This window comes from Argiope bruennichi, chromosome 5 (assembly GCF_947563725.1).
Source record: "Argiope bruennichi chromosome 5, qqArgBrue1.1, whole genome shotgun sequence".
NCBI classification, from domain to species: Eukaryota; Metazoa; Arthropoda; class Arachnida; order Araneae; family Araneidae; genus Argiope; species Argiope bruennichi.
Window position 1 is genome coordinate 8,533,399 of NC_079155.1, and position 19,594 is coordinate 8,552,992.

At 27.1% G+C, this 19,594-nt stretch overlaps 1 protein-coding gene and 1 long non-coding RNA gene across 7 annotated transcripts in view; one reads left to right on the forward strand and one right to left on the reverse strand.

Annotated features, from left to right (window-relative positions):
* The window catches only part of LOC129968472 (zwei Ig domain protein zig-8-like), a 270,080-nt gene extending 263,444 nt beyond the window's left edge, over nucleotides 1-6,636 (reverse strand). For all 6 annotated transcript variants that reach the window (XR_008784412.1, XR_008784411.1, XM_056082382.1 and 3 more), the window contains exon 1: nucleotides 6,097-6,636. Coding sequence is in view for 4 of the 6 variants with exons in the window: in XM_056082382.1 (XP_055938357.1) it covers nucleotides 6,097-6,205 (109 nt within the window). In the remaining 2 variants the exon portion in view is untranslated. The remainder of the gene's footprint in view (nucleotides 1-6,096) is intronic.
* LOC129968474 (uncharacterized) lies at nucleotides 1,819-15,092 on the forward strand. The gene is made up of 3 exons (XR_008784413.1): nucleotides 1,819-1,896; nucleotides 14,574-14,703; nucleotides 14,915-15,092. It is a non-coding gene; the product is annotated as an uncharacterized LOC129968474 (long non-coding RNA).
* Nucleotides 15,093-19,594: the final 4,502 nt, after the last annotated feature.

Sequence of the window (19,594 nt, forward strand, 5' to 3'; positions counted from 1 at the left end):
AGTTGGAAAGAAACTGTGAGATGGATTTTCTGAATATTATCCGTAGAAATTTGCTCGTGATAAAATATTTACTAGAATATTATGCTCCTTCAGTTTAAATAGGATATAATCCAATTTATGTTTAAATTATATCAAAAAGCTATTTTTAATTTTATTTTTTATAATTTTATTAATTCTTATAAAGACATTAGTTCAAATTCTTGTTTTTTTATATAGTTAACAGAACCGTTTTGAAAATGATTTGCATAAATTCTATTTTTTAATTGCTGTATAATATGAAGCAGAATTATTGTTTTTGTGGGAGGAGAAGAAAAGAAGTGGTTGCCAGCATGCCTATTAGTAGCTGCCAGCATGCCTATTAGTGGTTGCCAGCATGCCTATTATCGTAATATTCAGTTTACTCAAAATAAGAAGTCAAATAACTTAATTCTTTCGGTTGGATACTTATTTTTTATGAATCAGGTTACCATTAAAAAAAAACATTGTCTTTTTTTGTTTCCAGCATGGGGATTTAAGGATTTAATATGACTCTGAAAAATAAAATGCGAAGGAAAGCAAAACTCTTTCGTTCGATCAAAAGATAGGTGATACAAGCGTAAGCGTAAAGTAAGGTCAGCCTCATTTTCGTTTGTGATTGAACTATAATTTAACATTGATTTAGGGATGTAAAAATAATTTTAAGAATGTTGAAACAAGCAAATCATTTGTAATTTCTTCCAATTAAAATCTAATGTTTTTTTTTTACTCTAATTGATACGTTGAATCGCTTTTCTTCTAAGCAATAAAACAATAGTTTTTAATAGTTTCAAATTACCATCTCAGTTTGATGATAGAAACGAAGATTAAGGAAAAGCTATGTGAAAATTATACAAAACTGAATTGGATAGAAGACATTTTAAGAAATAACAAATTCTATTATTACGAAATTTATTAATCTCAGAAATATTTAAGTGAGCACTGGAAAATAAATCTCATCATAACTTAATTCAGAATTTCATTTATATTATTTTTATATACGAAAAAAAATCTTGTACTGTTGTATGTATACGCTTCTTATTAAAAACAAATGGTAAAAAGAATGGAAAGATAAAAAGGGAACTAAATAATTAACGAATATAAATATTGCATATTCTGAGGAGAGAGATTAGCAAATATTATCATTCAAATTCTTCTAGCCGAAACATTGCCATTTTAGCCGAATAACGGGAAAATTTGATAAAAAGAGTTTCGTCGATTTCTAATTTTTATATACATTTATACATTATATTATAATTATACATTCTATTATAAATATATTAAACATTATACTGTTATACATTTGAATTTCAAAAAAATAAATAAAATAGAAACAATAGCTTGTGAAAGATTTGTTCAAAAAGAAAGCATACAACAAAAAGTATTAAGAAAAATTATTAAGCATTTGATGCAAAATTAAGATCGGAAATAAATTTTAAGTTAGACAAAGCATATTTATAACTTAATAACTTAAAAAAATCAAATAACTTTTTTAAAAAACTTAACTTTAAAAAAATCTAACAAATTCTCTTGATGATTCAAATATATATATATATTTTTTTTTTCTCCGGCAAAATTTTTTCACTGCAAATTAATTATGCATATTTTTTTTTCATGCTTTGTAAACTGAATGCGTTCAACTCTAGTTTGAATTGCTTCAAAATTGGTACTCCTTGTAATTCTGAATTGAGATGTCAAGTCAAATCATCAATACATTCTGCAAGTCATTTACTTTTTCTGTAGATCTATCGGTTGCAGTTGTGCAATACGAAGATGAAGCCTGTCAGTCAGCATTTTGCCATGTGAATTCAAGTTTCCGACATTATTGCTATCAATTTCCCGATTCCGAATTGTCAAATTCCGGATGGTTAATTTTTCATGGTAAGTGAGCGACTTCATCTGTTTCTGGTGTTGCTTCTGATTGAATTTTGAAAAATAAGGACAGTTCTTATTTTTTTCATTTTTTTTTATTATTTATATCATGCTGATAAAATGAGAAATATTTGAAGCTTGAAAGAAATCAAAAATTAGGAATCACTTGTCAGATAGTGTAGAACAATTCCAAATAATAAGGAACTCGTTCTTAATAAAATTTATAAAAGAGTAATTTCTGAAAATTCAAATAAGTAAAGCCTTAAATTCACTGTCTTGTAGTTTATCTGCCTATTATTTGATTTATTATTTTTATGCTAATTTTCGGATGAAATATCTTTGTATTAAGATACAATTTTTTATGATACAATTCTTCAGCAGGTACCAATAGCATCGTAAATTTGAAATGGAAATTTATAAAGTCATTATAAATTTATTAATATACTGTTACTCTCATATGTTTAGTAATTTTTTTTTTAAGTTCAAAACACTTTGGAAAAAAATATGTTTAGTATTTTACGCGATCAGTTCCACTTTATTCTTTTAAGAGTTTGGTTTCCCTGCATTTTTTCCCTGTGAAAGATTGGCAAAAGAAGCATATTTTTGAGAATAATGACTTTTCCGAATCCTTGCAAAGCAAGAGAGTATATTTAGAAGAGGTAAGTGTTGGATCGAAATCAACACTGAGTGTAAAGATACAAACGGTGGCCAAGAAGTGTAATTAAGGATAGAGAGATAGTATATCCTGGTTATTTGGCGTGTTGCCGTGGAGTACCGGTTATTCGCGGTTCCTTTTGAAGTTAACTTCAATTACACAGCAGAAATGTAACACATTTACGTGGAATTTCGAGTTAAATGATTAGGAAACACTCTTAAAGCCATTGATGTTACAATTACAGCTTATATTTACTTACTATATATACACTGCTTTAAGAATCAACAGTTTGTAACCTAACACTTGAAAGATAACTCTTGAGATAACACTGTTGAAGACAAGTTTTGTATATACAAATGATGTATTAATATACATTCCTCCGTAAGATTTCATTTCGTTTTTTTTTTTTTTTTTCTACACTTAATTCATTTTGAACTAATGTTCTTGAATTATTGTTCAACTGAATAAGTCTTTAAAAAGCAAGTATATTCAATAATTAAGCTGCGTATCCCCATCCCCTGCGTATTCCGCGGGTTGTTAATCAGTCCATTTTCTATTGCATCCTGCGTTTTTCGCAGTTTAAAGTGTTTATTTTTACGATCAAAGATTTTTATTATCTTATATTATTATCATGTAATGTATAGTAATGGTCCACTTTGTTTGAAAATTATTTGAACTTATTTGCAAACATCGCATCGAAATAGTGATTTTAAATATTGCGCAGTCAGAGGGTTAAATATTATTCAAATAGCTATGAATATATTAACTTCAGCTACAATGTATTTAAGAATAACTTTCGATTTCATTTAAATTAAAAGTACGAGTTTTGATAAATAAATTCGCAAATTTCCCATTATATTTATGAATAACTTTCTTATTTCCAGATACACTTTTCGAATTGACACAAATATACAGTATTACAGGTCTAAAGGAATTACTAGAAAATTAATCTAGTGAAGCTGGTAATATATATTCCAATATATATACTCAAAATGCACATTACTTTAAATAGTATGTATCGAAATACATTTATGCAACTATAATACAAAATAGCGAGCGCCTGATAATTTCTATAATTTCTCGCATAAAATGTTAAAAATTTGACAATGCTAAACGATTTGTTGACAGTAATTTATTTACTTAAAATAAAGGCATTTTTTAAAAAATTGAATGTTTGTTTAACACTGTAAATGATAAATAATAAAAGACAGTAAGATATAATTTAGAAGAGCGATATCATGAGAGAAATTGGAAATTGTTGTAGATTTTTAGAAATTATATTAGTTTTGCACTCAAAATATTAAAAAATAGCAACTACCTGTTATACTGAGACGATTTTAAAATCTATAATTGCATAACTTTTGTTAAAAAGTTGAATGATTTTTTAAAACATTATAATCTCCTTATTAGATTGAAAGGATTCCTAATTTAATTGAAGTTAAGACTTTGATGCTATGTTATTAATGTATATTTGCCTAATGAATAGAGTGGTATATTTGTATATTCTGTTTTAGATTTAAATATTTGACATGTGTCAGTGAATACGTCCGAATTTTATATAAATACTCATTTTCAATAAATATTTATATCCGATTTTTTTTTTTACTTATTGAAGAAAAATACCTTTAATTTAACTACTTTTAATTTAAAATTCTGTTTAAAATTAGGCTCAGATTATCTACACTTTTGTGTCAATTATATTTAAAATAATGGCTTTAATCCTATGTAAAAATTGATTACATAGGATTAATGCTATGGGATTAAGCATAAAATGATGGAATCTGTAAGAAATTTTACAAATTATTTACTTAAATATATTAAATTTCTATTTATATATATTAGAACATACATTCGCCAAATATATTAAAAAAATTGTTTAAAACAAAATTATCAATTCCAAAAAATGAAAATTGTAATTAAAAAATGTTAGTATATCTGGTGACTTGAATTTTAATTTTTTCTCCCACAGATTTTTTTTTTATTATAGCATAAAAATAATATTCGAATAGATCTAGGTATAATTTTAAAATTCCATTTAAAATTAAACTTTTAAAAATGTATGCTCATTTATTTGTATGCTCATGCATTGAATTTCATAATTTTTTTATATTTTTACTTTTAGGAATTACAACTGATTTTTGACTATCTAAAATAACTTGAAATATAAATTGTATTCTCAGTTTTATTTAAATATTGAGCAGGAGTCTAATATAAATTTTAAAATTCTATTTAAAAATTAATTTTTATAAAGGGTTTTTTTTATGTTCATACATTATATTTTAATTAGTTATATTTTAATATTTTTTGGGCGGGTGGGGGGTGGAATGAAATTGATATTTGAGTATCTAAAAGAACTTGAAATATAAAATGCATACCCAGTTTTATTTTAATATTTGGCACCAGTCTTTTATATAAATTTTAAGTCATTTTTATAAATACCTGTATTAAGATACCTGGAACATTCCGCAAATAAATAAATTTGAAAATAATGTCGTTTTTAAAAAAATTCATTAAAATTATATTTACTACTCTGAATCCATTAAATATCCAATTATTTTAAGAATACCTTTTGAAATAATATTTAAATTGCATTAAATGATACATAATAAGGAAAAACAGTAATAAGGAATTTTCATATTTTGTACGTTTTTGTTACTAATTTATAACTCCACCGCCCCCTTTAAGTTTAAAAACATACACAAAAATTCGTTATCTTACTTTTACTGGTATATACATGTCAGCTCCAAAATTAGATATTAAAGTCATTAATACTTCAAAATGTATTAATTGTATTTAGAATTCTACTAAAATAAAATTTGTTTTGCTTAACAGGGTATATGTCGAAAATAACATTTGATTTCAATTAATTGATAACAATTCAGTAATATATATTTTCAAGGGAAAAGTTGTTTGATGTGGAAGTATCTATCTAAAGTTATTCTAAATTCAAGAAGTTAGGGTTATAATTCTAGCTTTTTATATACTAATAAATGTATGTCCAAGTAAAAGATTTTTAAAATATACAGATTGGCAAAAGTACTTTTAGACTTGATAGGATTGGATTTATTTTTGAACTGAATAAAAATGAGGCTGAAATATTTGGTGTTTAATAAAATATAAATTGATGATAAGCGTTTCATGAATGAATCGATTTTACTTAAAGAAAAAAAATGATAATATTTTATACACTCTCAAAAATATTTTTTAACAAAACTACAGTAATAACATAGAAACTATACTACTCAACAACAAAAGGGGAAAAAATAAGAAAATAAAATTCCTTCCAATAAATTTTTGAAACATAAAATATTCAAAGATAGTATAATTTTGGAAAATAGTATTACCAAATTAAAAACTTTTGAACTTTTCAAATTATCTAAATAAAAACTACAGAAATTTACTTCATAATAAGTAAACGGTGTAACTTAATATCTTCTTACTTTCATGTATTATATAAAGAAAGCGTAAATATAAACCCAATATGAGTTCATTTTAAAGTATTATATATAAGCCTCGGTAAAGTAGGCAAATCTCTGTAATATTAAGTGGCTTACCTGAAGTATAAGTCATCAGTAACCAAAAGCACACAAAAGTTCGTGATATCAGATAATATCTTCGATTCCAGTTCCAAGAATTAAGCGAATAATCCACTGAAAATTCCATTTCTGCTGTTGAAACAGTCTCTTTACTTTCCACTGGTTTGTTGTAAGATTTGAAAGTATATTTGGTGGTATAAAAAAACAAATGATCGTTACATGTCCACAATACTTGCTTCTTTCAATTTTCGGCAACCACAATTTCTGTTATTATTATTATTCTAAGATGAAAATCTTAAGGCGGAAATCGAGTTTGGGCATCGGAAAAACAATTTCGAGACTGCACGAAAAGCGCTCGGGCGGCCGCAAGTTTGCACAATTGGGTCAGAACAGATGATAATAACCGCAAAAATGCTCCGTTAAGTTCGTATAGGAAAAGAAAACCCGATTTAGCCCGAGTTACGGTCGTGCGCTTGAGAAGGGAGATGATGTTGTGATGAGTAAACGTGGTTTTCTCTTTTCCCTTCCTTCGCTCATTCACACGCAGTCACACAGCCAGGCTCCACACGTACTATTTGCGTCACGTGACCGGCGCTTGACGGAGGGGCGCGGTTTTTGACAAGTGAGAGCAGTTCGCTTGTTTTGGTTGTTTGGTTTTTCACCAAAAAGATTTTTCTTCTTCTCTGGCGTGCTCCGTCTTTTTACGTGTAGTATTATTCGTTTACGCGCCACGCCTGTCACATTATGATTTTGTAGCCTTATTATTATTATTTTTGGTCTTTTATTTTAGAAGTCGAGAGATTCGCGTTCGCTTTTTAATTTTTGACGGCATTCTCTCGCCATCGCTCTTTTTCCCGTCGCTGCGTGAGGAAATAGTTTGGGGTTTCTGAATGGAAGGAAATTTCCGCGTGCGGTGGTTCAATTTAATGAAATTATTTCCTAATGGAAACGACTCCTTTCTTCAGGGCTCATTTCCTTTCCCCTTTTTTGGCAAATTAACAACAATAATTTAGACACAAAGGTTTGCATTTTTTTTACAAACATAAAGACGATTATCTAAGCAAATATATATTTACAGAATTAAGTTAAATAGAAAGTATTACTTTCTTATTTCAATAAAACATTTTAAATTAAGGTAATTTTTAGTTTACTTATATTAACGTCCCGATTTTAAAGCAACACTAGCGCTATTTCGAGACAGACCACGTCATTTTGAACCGCAGTCAGATGATGAGGACAACACCTTAGCTGGCACACCCTCACCAATCTTCCACACCACACCAGTGGGAGAACGTTTGGCTCTGACATATTAAATGTGCATCAGACTCGTTTACACCACGGTTCTTCGGTGAATCGGGTCTCGAACCTAAGGTCTCGGTTCTGTAGCCGAGACCTTAGCACCAGGCCTTAAATTAGTTTTCAGAAATATTTTTTGAATAATTTAGGAGCAGAAGAATTTAAATAAAATACGCGTTGCCAATTTATCTCCATTCCTATTTGTACATTCAGCAATCATAAAAATTGAGGAATATGTCTTTGAAATATCAACAATTTACTGGTCGACAAAAATAAAATAAATTTCACCGCTAAATGCCTTTACTCATTAATGTAAATGTTTTCTAGTTTTTACTATAAAATTTTACCGAACAGAATTTCTGTTTTTAAGGAATTTGTATTGAAATGGGTTAGGTAGCTGGAAAATGTCAGATGATTCAGAGAAAAATTGTCATATGAACATGTCAAATATGAAAATACTTATAAAAGATACGTTTGCGAATTTATATTTTTTCAAATACACATTTTAGAAGCGTTATTGATTTTTTTTTAAATGTCGCAATAATGCTTGCTATTATTATGTAACATTTTTATTTAAATATAAAATTTTATTTATGCTATTATTATGTAATATTCTAAGTTAAATACAAAATTTTAGACAGACCAATCAGAATAACACCCTTAATTTTTCTCACAGTCCGTGGAAATAAAAATAGGAATTACAAAAATCCATCTGAACACTGAAAAATTTCTATATTTCAGTAATGTAAATATTTTCAGCACTAACTACTTATTATATATATAAAAAAAGTGCTCAGAATTATGCTCTTTATAAATTATAAATATGCCTAGATTTTTTATTCAGTAATGCAAATAAAATATATACCTAAATATACATAGATGTATTATTCAGATATGGGCATTCTTTGAATTTTTAGAAAAAATTTCTAAAATAGTCATATTATCAAATTATAGTTACATTTTGGACAAAAATAACATTAAAAACATCTATAAAAGCAAAATACACCGGTAAAATGAGAAAAGTGTTTTTTTTTTTTTTTTAATTCTAAGAAATAGGAGTTTTTGGCTAAAAAAGAAATTTGAGGCAAAAGTTTTTCTGGCTTAGAAGTTTATGAAATAATTTATTTAAAACTCATCAGATAGCTTAAAAATGCTTTATTTATTTCCTGAACTAAGAATTAAGCTATTTTCTTATCCATTTTGTAATGTTAACATTCGGCTACTGAATAATGCGAAATTTTCAATTTTTTTTCTCACTGTGAAGCAGTAACACAATTATAGAATACTCCTAAATCTGTAGATTACTTATTTTCTAGTTCAGGAACTGCAAGGCAGTGAGAAATTATATGAAATTTGAGCGAAAAATATGCATTAGATTTTAATCTATGAAGTGTTCCGTAAATAAAGTCTACCGAAGTCTAGACCTTGAGAAAACACCATTTAAAGTTATAAAATAACATTAAATGTAATAATGTATATAAATGTAATGAATATAAATATAATAATGTATATAAATGTAATAATGTATATAAGTGTACGTGATGCATATAAATGGAAATATGAAAGTCAGCATAACTCCCTTTAAAAATGAACTTAGAAGCCAAATTCAAAAGGTTTCATAATAAAAATTGTTCATACATTAAGTGCATTAAATAAAAAAAATCATATTTTTGAAAAATCGACGTTTTAACGCAGTCATCTACCATTTAACAGTATGAATTAAGAAGAAATTACCTAATCATCATCATTTATAAAAGACTACACAACTTTCGTTATTAGATGCTTCATTATGATGATTCATACTGTGGAACGACTACCCAGGAAAACGACTTGACGAGACTTCATTCATCATTCTCCTCATTTTTAAAACAATGCACTGATGTAATGAGTGTTTGATGAAGCACCTCTTTAGCGAATGCTGCATTTGAACATATCATTCTCGGTTCTAATTAATACTTCAATTATATGCTTAGAATTAATTTGAAACAAACATTGAAGAAATGATCAGGAAGAATTATTTATTTAGTGTTTATATTTAAAAAAAATTAAGTTTTTTTTTTTTTTTTAAAATCTATTAGGATCCAGTAATGGAAGAGAAATGAGTGTAAATTTTTACCGTAACGCTGGTAAAATTTTAGCAGATTTCATTATTGTGTTTAACACGTTTACTTCCCCCAATCCCGCCTGATAATCGGATCATCTATCCAATTAGATGACTCCTTGTTTATCCTATTCTAACTACAGTGGTAAAGAGATTATCTAATTAGATAGATTGTTCGGTGCGATTAGATAGTAGGCGTAAACCACAGATGACTCATGACTCATCTGTGGTTCACATCTACAGACAAAATTGACTGTAGGAGAAAATATGAATCCTGTGCAAAGTTGATTTACTAGCAAAATAATAATTTATTTTATTTCTATATTTATCATGTTGCAAAAATTTCTATAAGGATGACTAAGACAGTATATTAAATTGCTTATCAATTAAATTATTTCATAGAATTACCAATTCAATCACAAAAACAATAATTGATTAATCCAAAAATAGATTAATTAATTGATTCATAAAATTATAAATAAAATATACGGATTATTAAAATATTCAATTCTAATTTTATTTTCTTACATGCTTTATATAATCACAAATACGTTTTCCCCCCCTTTCTGATTTGGATACGATACATAAGATATCTAAGAAGGTAAATTATGCTTGATTGCTGTTGGGTGTAAAATAATTTTTCAATTTTTAATATTTCCAATTTTGAAAAAAGAATCTTGTTTGTACAAATGTTTGATGTAATATTCGAAGCAGTAACAAAATTTAGATGGAATTCAAATAATTGATTTCTAAAAATGAATTTTCATGGTGTAATTGTAAAAAGCAAAATTTGGCAGCAAATGCTGATTTGATTTTTTTTTTAAATCTGAGAAAGTATTGTCGTGGAAGGCCGCATTTATATCTTCTCACCAATAAATTATTAGAAATATTATTTTTTTTTATCTATTTTAATAAATCCCATTTAATGTCGAATATTTGAGATAAATTTTGAAAAACTGATTTCATAACAAAAGTAATGGTACTTGATGATGATTAATTTAAGCAGTCGCTGGAAGCTGAACAAGCATAGTGAAATTCAAAGTATTCAATTTCTCTTGGATTGGGGAACTTAAAATCTCAGTTTTAGTTTAGTAATATTAACGTCCCGTTTCAAATCAACACTAGGGCTATTTTTGGACGGACCTCGCAATTTTGACCGCGGCTAGATGAAGAGAACAACAACTGAGCTGGCATTTACTCTCCAAACTTCCACACCAGCGAACCTGATACCCTTCGGTTCCGAAGCCGAGACCTTACTACCAAGACACGGCTGCCTTCGCGGAGTTTTATAAAATTAGGTGATAATATCCATATATGTGTATTCAGATTAAAATAATAATAATAATAAAAGCATTTGTCTTTTGGAAAATCAGACTGTGTAGTAGCCTCCCCCCCCCCGAAAATTACCAGAACATTTGCGTCATTTACAACTCCTTTGATTCTTTCCTGTTGATAAATAAAGAATATAATGAATAGGGTTATACAAATGTGACACACTTCAATGTAATTTTAAATAGGTGATAATTAGGTGATAATATCCATATATGTGTATTCAGATTAAAATAATAATAATAATAAAAGCATTTGTCTTTTGGAAAATCAGACTGTGTAGTAGCCTCTCCCCCCCCCCCCCCCGAAAATTACCAGAACATTTGCGTCATTTACAACTCCTTTGATTCTTTCCTGTTGATAAATAAAGAATATAATGAATAGGGTTATACAAATGTGACACACTTCAATGTAATTTTAAATAGGTGATAATTAGGTGATAATATCCATATATGTGTATTCAGATTAAAATAATAATAATAATAATAATAATAAAACATTTGTCTTTTGGAAAATCAGACTGTGTAGTAGCCTCCCCCCCCCCGAAAATTACCAGCACATTTGCGTCATTTAAAACTCCTTTGATTCTTTCCTGTTGATAAATAAAGAATATAATGAATAGGGTTATACAAATGTGACACACTTCAATGTAATTTAGTTTTATACATCGATATTATCTAATAATAATGTATAAAAGTAGTATAATAGTATAAGCTTGATGAAAATTTAAATTTGGAACAAATATTAAAGATTTCAACAGATGTTTTTCTAACGACATCAGATGCATAGAATTACACAATATATCAAAGAAATTTTGGGAATGTTGCTAGAATTTTGTCTAAAAGGACCCTAACATTGCAGTGATATACAGGGTGTCCCAAAAAATGTATACACACTTTAAATAATTGTAAATTTGGGGTTTATTATAATTCGAATAATTTTCAACATGTAAAAGATTCTACATTCTATTGTCTTGTTATCGCATGATGTCCGTTCTGCTCCAGACACTGCTGACAACGCGAAGCGATGGAATAGCACACATGATGGAACAATTCCCTTGGGATATTCGTAAATTCATGTTCAATGGTTGCCCTCAACTGAACAACTGTTGCAGGTTTATGGACGTCCTGAACAGTTCCATCAGCTTCAAACTTATCTCTAATTCGAGTGATGGTAACTCGTGTAGGTGGTTCTTTGTTAAACTCCCTCTTAAATTGTATTTTCACTTCTACTGCATTTTCATACTTCCAGTAGCATTTTAGAATAAATTTCCTTTCTTCAAATTTAAGTCTGTCTGCCATCACTCGGTTCAATGGATTCAGTCTGTAAAGAAAGACGAAATAACAATTATCAGCTGCTAAAATGTGTATATATTTTTTGGGACACCCTGTATATCTTATAAATTTCGTCTGTCTGATGGTCATGCATTACTGGAAGTTCTTTATAACTGTCAAACTTACTCAAAATATATAGTCAGCCATTTATTAGAGAAAAAAAAAACTTTTCATCTTCATTTATTAGGGAAGAAATAACAACTTAGTTCGCAAAACTTGATAAAAGTATCTCGGAAGCGGGTCAAAGATTTAATAATTTTACGATAGGTTTTTTTTCCAAGTAGATACGATGTCTTCACGCGGCTCAAACATATCGTAGGACAAAAATAATGAGAGAGATATATATAAGGTATAACGTGATAACTGTAATAGATGACCTGTTTTATCAAAGGACATCTGAGATTACTGAAAATGTGAGTTATTTCTCAGCATACAAATGTTTGAAAACGAAATCTTTAAACATAAAAAAAAAAAAATGACTATCCGAATATGCATAAAAATTGAAGTAAAAGATATGTCTGCAGCTGTGTTAATACATTTTAATAAAGGAACAAACATGAATGAGAAATGCATATTGCAGAGACATCATTTAAGCTCTGAAAACGATTCCGTCATATTCCTGAAGTGATATTGTGCCAAAAACAGGTAACCAATTTCACCACAAACCGAAAAAAAAAGTTTGATTTGAAAACAAAACAATGCTTAGTATATTTGTCTAAAAAAGAGTATTGTCTACAAAAAAATGAGCATTATTTTAAATATTTTAAGCCTTTAAATGAGAGAATATGAAAGTTCGCAACTAGCCAAAATATAGCCCAGATCTTCATAGAGATTCTGTTGGGATTTTTGTACTGTAAAGTTCACAATCACGGTAGGAAATATTCTTTTGTAAATGAATGAAAATGTATATTGATCTATTGAGGTTATATTATTAGAAATTGAATTTTAAATCATGCAATATTTAGTTCCTTCTTTGGAAAACTGCATTTATGTACTAATGTTAATTTTATTTTTAATTTAATAATTTGTAGCATGCTCAACTTTTATTTTTATAATATTGTACACGCGTTTGTAAGATATTATATTGAAGCTGTGTTAGGAAAATTGATTAAATGTATTTCGATATCTGTGTAATTTATTCACTATCAAAACTTAATTTTACAATATATATTATTCTTTAGTTATTGCTGCTCATAGCACCCTGTATATATTTTAACGTCAACGCAAGATATTATTGACTATAAATTACAATTTATCGAATAAAACATCATATTTTTTTTTTTAATTCCTCCTTACATTCTGCGAATCAATTTACTAGATATTTACATAATTTTTTAAGGATTGATAAGATCTTAACTTTATAAGTGTTAATTTTCTTTGAAAGGATACGACTATGTCTAGAATGGAAGTAAAAAAAAATTTATTTACTTAAGTTCTATTTCTAAGCAAATATAATACAAAATAAAAAAGAAGTGGTATGTTAAAAGTATTTCTCTAAAAACACTTACCATCCAAAGCCATATACTCTCTACTTGTGATGTTGTAAATTTTTGTCTTATTAAAACAACATACTTTATCTGGTGAATTATTTTGTTTTATTCAAATCAATAGCAAGTTGTCTTTGTGTTTACGCATCCAGTTTTCATTGTAAAAGTTATTTATTCTTTACTTGTTCTAACCTTATTCAGGAGTTTTGAATCCGGCAATTTTAATCGGGGAGGCATGTTAAGGGACAATTTTTGATAAGAGACATAGTCTTGTGTGCATGACTTAACCTTTTTTATTGTATAACGAAAAAATCGCATCTTAATTTTTTCTTCTAATACGTCAAGTGTCTGTTTTATCATAAATAAGCACATTATAAATATCAAAAAATTTTGCATATCGCTAAATGCCATTTGCAACATAAGCAATCTTGAAATGGAGATTAAAATTAATTTATGTTTTTTTTTTCAAGTAAGTCATCAAAAATTTAGTGTAGCATATAAAAGGAAAGATAAAATATATTGTATTATCTTTTGAATAATTGTCAAGTAATAAATTCGTCCGAATCATTTTTTTTTATTGACTCGTTTCATGGCATTGAAACTTATAATTCTTCTAGCGTAATTAACATATATTTTTAAAATAACAGGGGCAAACATTTAAATAGACAAACCGCTTTGAAATAGGGTTTCTTTTTTTTTAAACATACTAAAATAGAAAAAAAGCAATGGAAAACCGTTGAAATCGTACATTGGTGTCAGACAAAGCTGATGGTTTCTCATTTCTTATTCTTCTCATGATCTACCAAAATTTTTTTTTTCCATTTTCTTGTGTTACCATTCTATTTAAAGACTATTTCTTGTATAAATAATATGAGATTAATGCATGTAGATGTCTCTCTGTATGTTTCTATTTTATACAGGTGTTTCTTGCCTTTTTCATTCTCACAGCCATGAAATGTCAAGCATGTTAGCTCATCTGGAACAAGAACAGAACAAAGAGCACATCAGTTAATCTGGAATGAGCCAAGTTAGCTTAATAACAAACGATAAACAGATTTCCCAGAATTCTGCATTCAAGGTAAACGACTTTTTTCTCTTCTTGACGAGCAATACCTTTTACATTTATTCAAAAACTTTGTTTTCCCATTGTTAGAAGATCAAGCTCACGAATTAGAAACTATCAAAAAATTGATGGAAAGCATTTATGAATATTTGAATTTTTATTTCCTCAAGTAAAGAAAATACTGTCTAGAATTACTGAGATAAACATTTTAAATTTTCTTCTGTAGGGTGTGAACAAAAAGACTGCAGTTTGGCAAGCATGTAAAATTGGCTCATGAATTTCAAAAGAAATGAAAATTCTTTATATGGGATTTTCCACTTTCTCATTCCTTACAGAAACCAGACAGAGACTAGTTGGCTAACATGTATTTCACAGAAAATAGCCAGCTTTCTTTTTTTTATTAATAAATCCGTGACATTAACCATTCTTCATATGAACTATAATACTAACGCATACCTTTGCTCTTAACTAATTAAGAGGCAATTAGCATATAAATTAATCTACAACATGAAATGAAATTGAAATTTTTAACGATGCATCTCATGAATATCGGCTTTCATCATTAATTTTTTTAAGAGTGATTTTCTCAGATCTTACCAAAATTAAATAAATAAATTTGTTCCATTATTGCTTATATTACATGTTCCAATAATTTCATTGCTTTTTATTGCGGAGTATAATATTTGTTGCTTTCATTATTCCAGATTTTATACATAAAAAAGAAATAAATCAGATTCTCCTTCTTGAATTTTCATACTTTTCATGAAAGCAGCAAACATATGAATGAATGTTAACTTTCATTTTGGCAAATAAAAATATATTAAATTTAATTTCAATATAGTTTTGAAGAAAAACAAGAAGCTAAGAAAATAGTTTGATTTCATAATGTAACTAGCACTTTATTTCACTTTCTTTAAAATATTATTCCGTTTTTAAGAATGCAATTCCTTTCGAATGACATCACAAACTATATCACATTTTTATTCATATAGTAAATTTAACAAAGTTTTAAAAAAGCCGAATTTAGAAAACTTAACATATTACTTTCATTGCAATTAGCATTTGTCACAAAATGTATCGTTTTTTTTTTTTTTTTTTTTTTTTTTTTTTAATTCTTAGATGGGATTAGATTAGATCTATTCTTTATAAATTTGTTCTTCAGAATATTTTCTGAAAATTATATATTTCTAAAAATAAATATTAATTTTATACGTTTTCAAGGCAATAAAATTTATTTCTTATTAAATTTATTTTAATTTATTTTTTAGAAATAAATTAAAATTTATTTCTTATTTATTATTTTAACACTTTTATAAATCAATTTGACTTTTAAAAAATAAAATTTTTCTGAATTACACTTGAAATTAATTTTTATTTAAAAGATGACAATTTTTTTCTTTGTAAAAAATAGCTAAATATAGGTGCAGATTAAAATCAAACACACAGAAAAATAAATAAAAAAATATTATCATAATATCAGGGTCAAATTTATTTTCTTGTGAAAAGGAAATGTAAATATTTAATTAAAATAAATATGGCTTATCATTTTAAACAGCAAATAAAATTACAATGGAGATTTTTTTAAAATTAAGCAATAAATTTGAAAATATTTTATTTTTAAGATATATTAGTCATTCTTATCTCTGTGACAGGGAATTGCAGGCTTATTATATGAGACAAAATTTGCTGCAGCAATATCTTTATTTACTATCTCTAGTCTCGGATTTGGTGGCCCGTCTCATTAAGAAACGCATATTACTGCTCACAGACACAAAGGGAAAAGGTCTGATTGTGAATATTTTGCTTTTTTTAGATTTAGTGAAAAGACGTATGAATATTTATTTTTTTTCGTTCACATATTCCGTTAAAATGAAATGGGTCATTACTTTGAAATACAGTGGATGGTTATCCTCCTTTGTCTACGTTTGCATGTTGACCCTTGAAAAGTGGTATTTTCTTTGTAATACGACGTAATTTAATAATGGCAAAAGTGGTTTGTTTTACAAAAAAATAAAATATAAAAATGATTCACAAGTAGTCACCAACACGAATTTGTAATAAAAAAGAGAAAGGTCAAATGGTCTGGGTCGCAGTATGGGCTCCAAGAATCTTTTAAAATTTACCGGTGTACACGGGTTTTTGTTTGTTTGTTTGTTTCTTTTTTTTTCTTTCTTTCTTTTCTTCCTTTTTCTTTGCAGATGAAAGTATTTGATATTTTTTTCAAAATATTAATTTTTGTTAGTCAAAAATTCCTCAAGTAAAACAATTAAATGTAACAGAGGTAATTGAGGTATTGAGGCATAGAAAACAAGCAAAATTCTATTCTTATATAAAATAGCTCTTAATTTTTTTTCTGGCTAAAAATCATTTAATTACTTTCATCTAATAAATTGTATTAATAATTATTGAAATAAATTTATCTAAACTGCTGCTCATAGATCATTTAAACAATATTTTCATTTTTATTTATACATAAAAGCTTTTATATAGATAGATTTAGATTTCTGTTGACATATCTGTTGAATTTTAGAAGAATCTTTAAAAATCCAGGTATGTTCCGTTTTTTATGCTTTATTTTTGCGGACTTAAAGATTTCATATTTTTGAAAAAGATTTGTTTTTTTATGCAATGATTCCTCGCGGAAAATAATTAAATTCAGCAGTTTTGTTTTTGAAGTATGGAATGCAAACAAAGCTCTATTCATACATATAGAAGAGCTCTCCTTTTTTTTTTTTTGGCTAAAAATTATTTCATCATTTTCATCTATTAAATATTATAAATAATTATTTATACAGTTAATAGTAATATAAATTTCATTAATAATTATTTAAATAATGTTATCCAAAGCTCCACTCTTGGTTTCTTTGAAGAATATTTTCATTTTTATTTGCATGTATGTAGCTTTTATATCGACAAATTTAGATATCTTTCGACATAAATTTAATCACTTTTATTGATTACATATAATTAATAATAATTCGTTTTTTTATTTTTTACAAAATGGCCTCACTAAAGGCGGCAATTTGATATTTTAATACAAATGTTGACCGGCTGACCATTAGGTTTCAAGCTTGGAATTTGTACAGAAGGGATTTTGGATTTTATATCTTTTATAACGATACTATTAATGGGTATTAGAGTTCGTCGTTGAGTTAAATTATTTCATGCACATTGAACTTAAAAGAGATTTCATAATTCACGGTCTCTGTAATAAATATTTAATGTTTTCTGAATTATTTACTACAATTAGATAAAAATATAACAGGACATTTTATAGTGTAGCTCAAACATTTAAGCCAAAATATTACGAGTGTGTTAAAAGTTGCAATCAATTCAGTCAATTTAGTTCAGTCACAGTCATTCAATTTAGTCAAATATGAAGCAGAATTAATGAAAAAAAAACTTGTTAGAAGTATATCAGACCTCACCTCCTCCCCAATGAAGGTTTAAGATACGACATACATTAAAAATACATTAAAAAACAAAAGACATACACTAAAAAACAAAAGACATACACTAAAAAACAAAATGTTATGTATATTTCAATTTTAAAGATACAAGATAACTTATTTTGCCATAAGTAATTTTTGTGATTTACAGGATAAATCCATTTTCATAATAACATATTGACATAATTCGATTTTTTTCCTTGTTTTTCTTCTCTGTCTGCATTTGATATCCAATTGAATAAGAAAAATATTGCTACTCATAGATAAATTTCATAATAGGAAGGTAAAGTCAGTAACTGAGACATTAGTAACTAAAATTGAAAATAAATTATGCTATTCAGAAGACATTAATAAAAAAAATTATGAAGTCGTTCTATTATTTTTACTTCAATAAAATTTAAAAAATGATAGAATTACTAGTTATCGTTTCGAAAGTTCTTTTTGAAATAGCATTGAATTATTTAATAAGTTCTTTATGAATGATTTATAAAGAATTATTCGCATAGGATTTATATTATTAAATTAAGTATCTTAGAAATGAAATAAATGCGACCAAGAGAGATAAAATTATTTATTGCATTTCTATAACATATACGTAAATGAAAATATATGTGACTGTATTAAAAATTGCATATTTATTCAGTATTTAAAAGATGTCGAATTTCTGGGCAATATTCTGCTAAATTTCGCAATTACCCTCTAAGGATTTTGAATTTATAGTTCAACTTATGTGTTGAAAAAAATAATTATCTTACACCCATAAGCGATTTTTAATCTTTTCCTTTTGAAAATCGAAAAATAATCTTACGTCTTTTAATGTAAAATGCTTATAAAAATCAAACTACTTTTGAAAAGAGGAAGATAGCTATTTATATGCAAAATTAACATAATTAAGATTTGGTATCTACATTGATTGCGACATGCGGTTTAATTGTATCTGCAATACTATATCAACCGTGAAACAATATACTGGCCAAGTGGAGTGAGCTACGGTATAATGATACTTGCATTACAGCAGATGTTCTAATTGGGAAGAAATGTATATATCTATAGATTCAGATTTGGTTAGAGATCCTGTTAAGGGTCAAGAAAGTAAGCATCGAAATGACATGATGGAATCAGAGTAGAATTCTCAAGACAATGAAAAACGTTCCAAAGTGCCAAAAAATTTACATTTACAGATAATTTAGCCTTTATGCAATATATATATATATATATATATATATATATATATATATATATATATATATATATATATATATATATATATATATATATATATATATATATCAAAACGAAGTGGATTAATGAAATAAGTTTAAACAGAAATGGAAATGCTTATTTACTTTAAAAATAATAAAATGCGCAGTGATTATCATTTCCTTAATTTGTATAAAAGCACGTCCATACAATTTGTACAAAAGAAAAAAAAAGCAATTTTCAGTCTTAGCATTTTC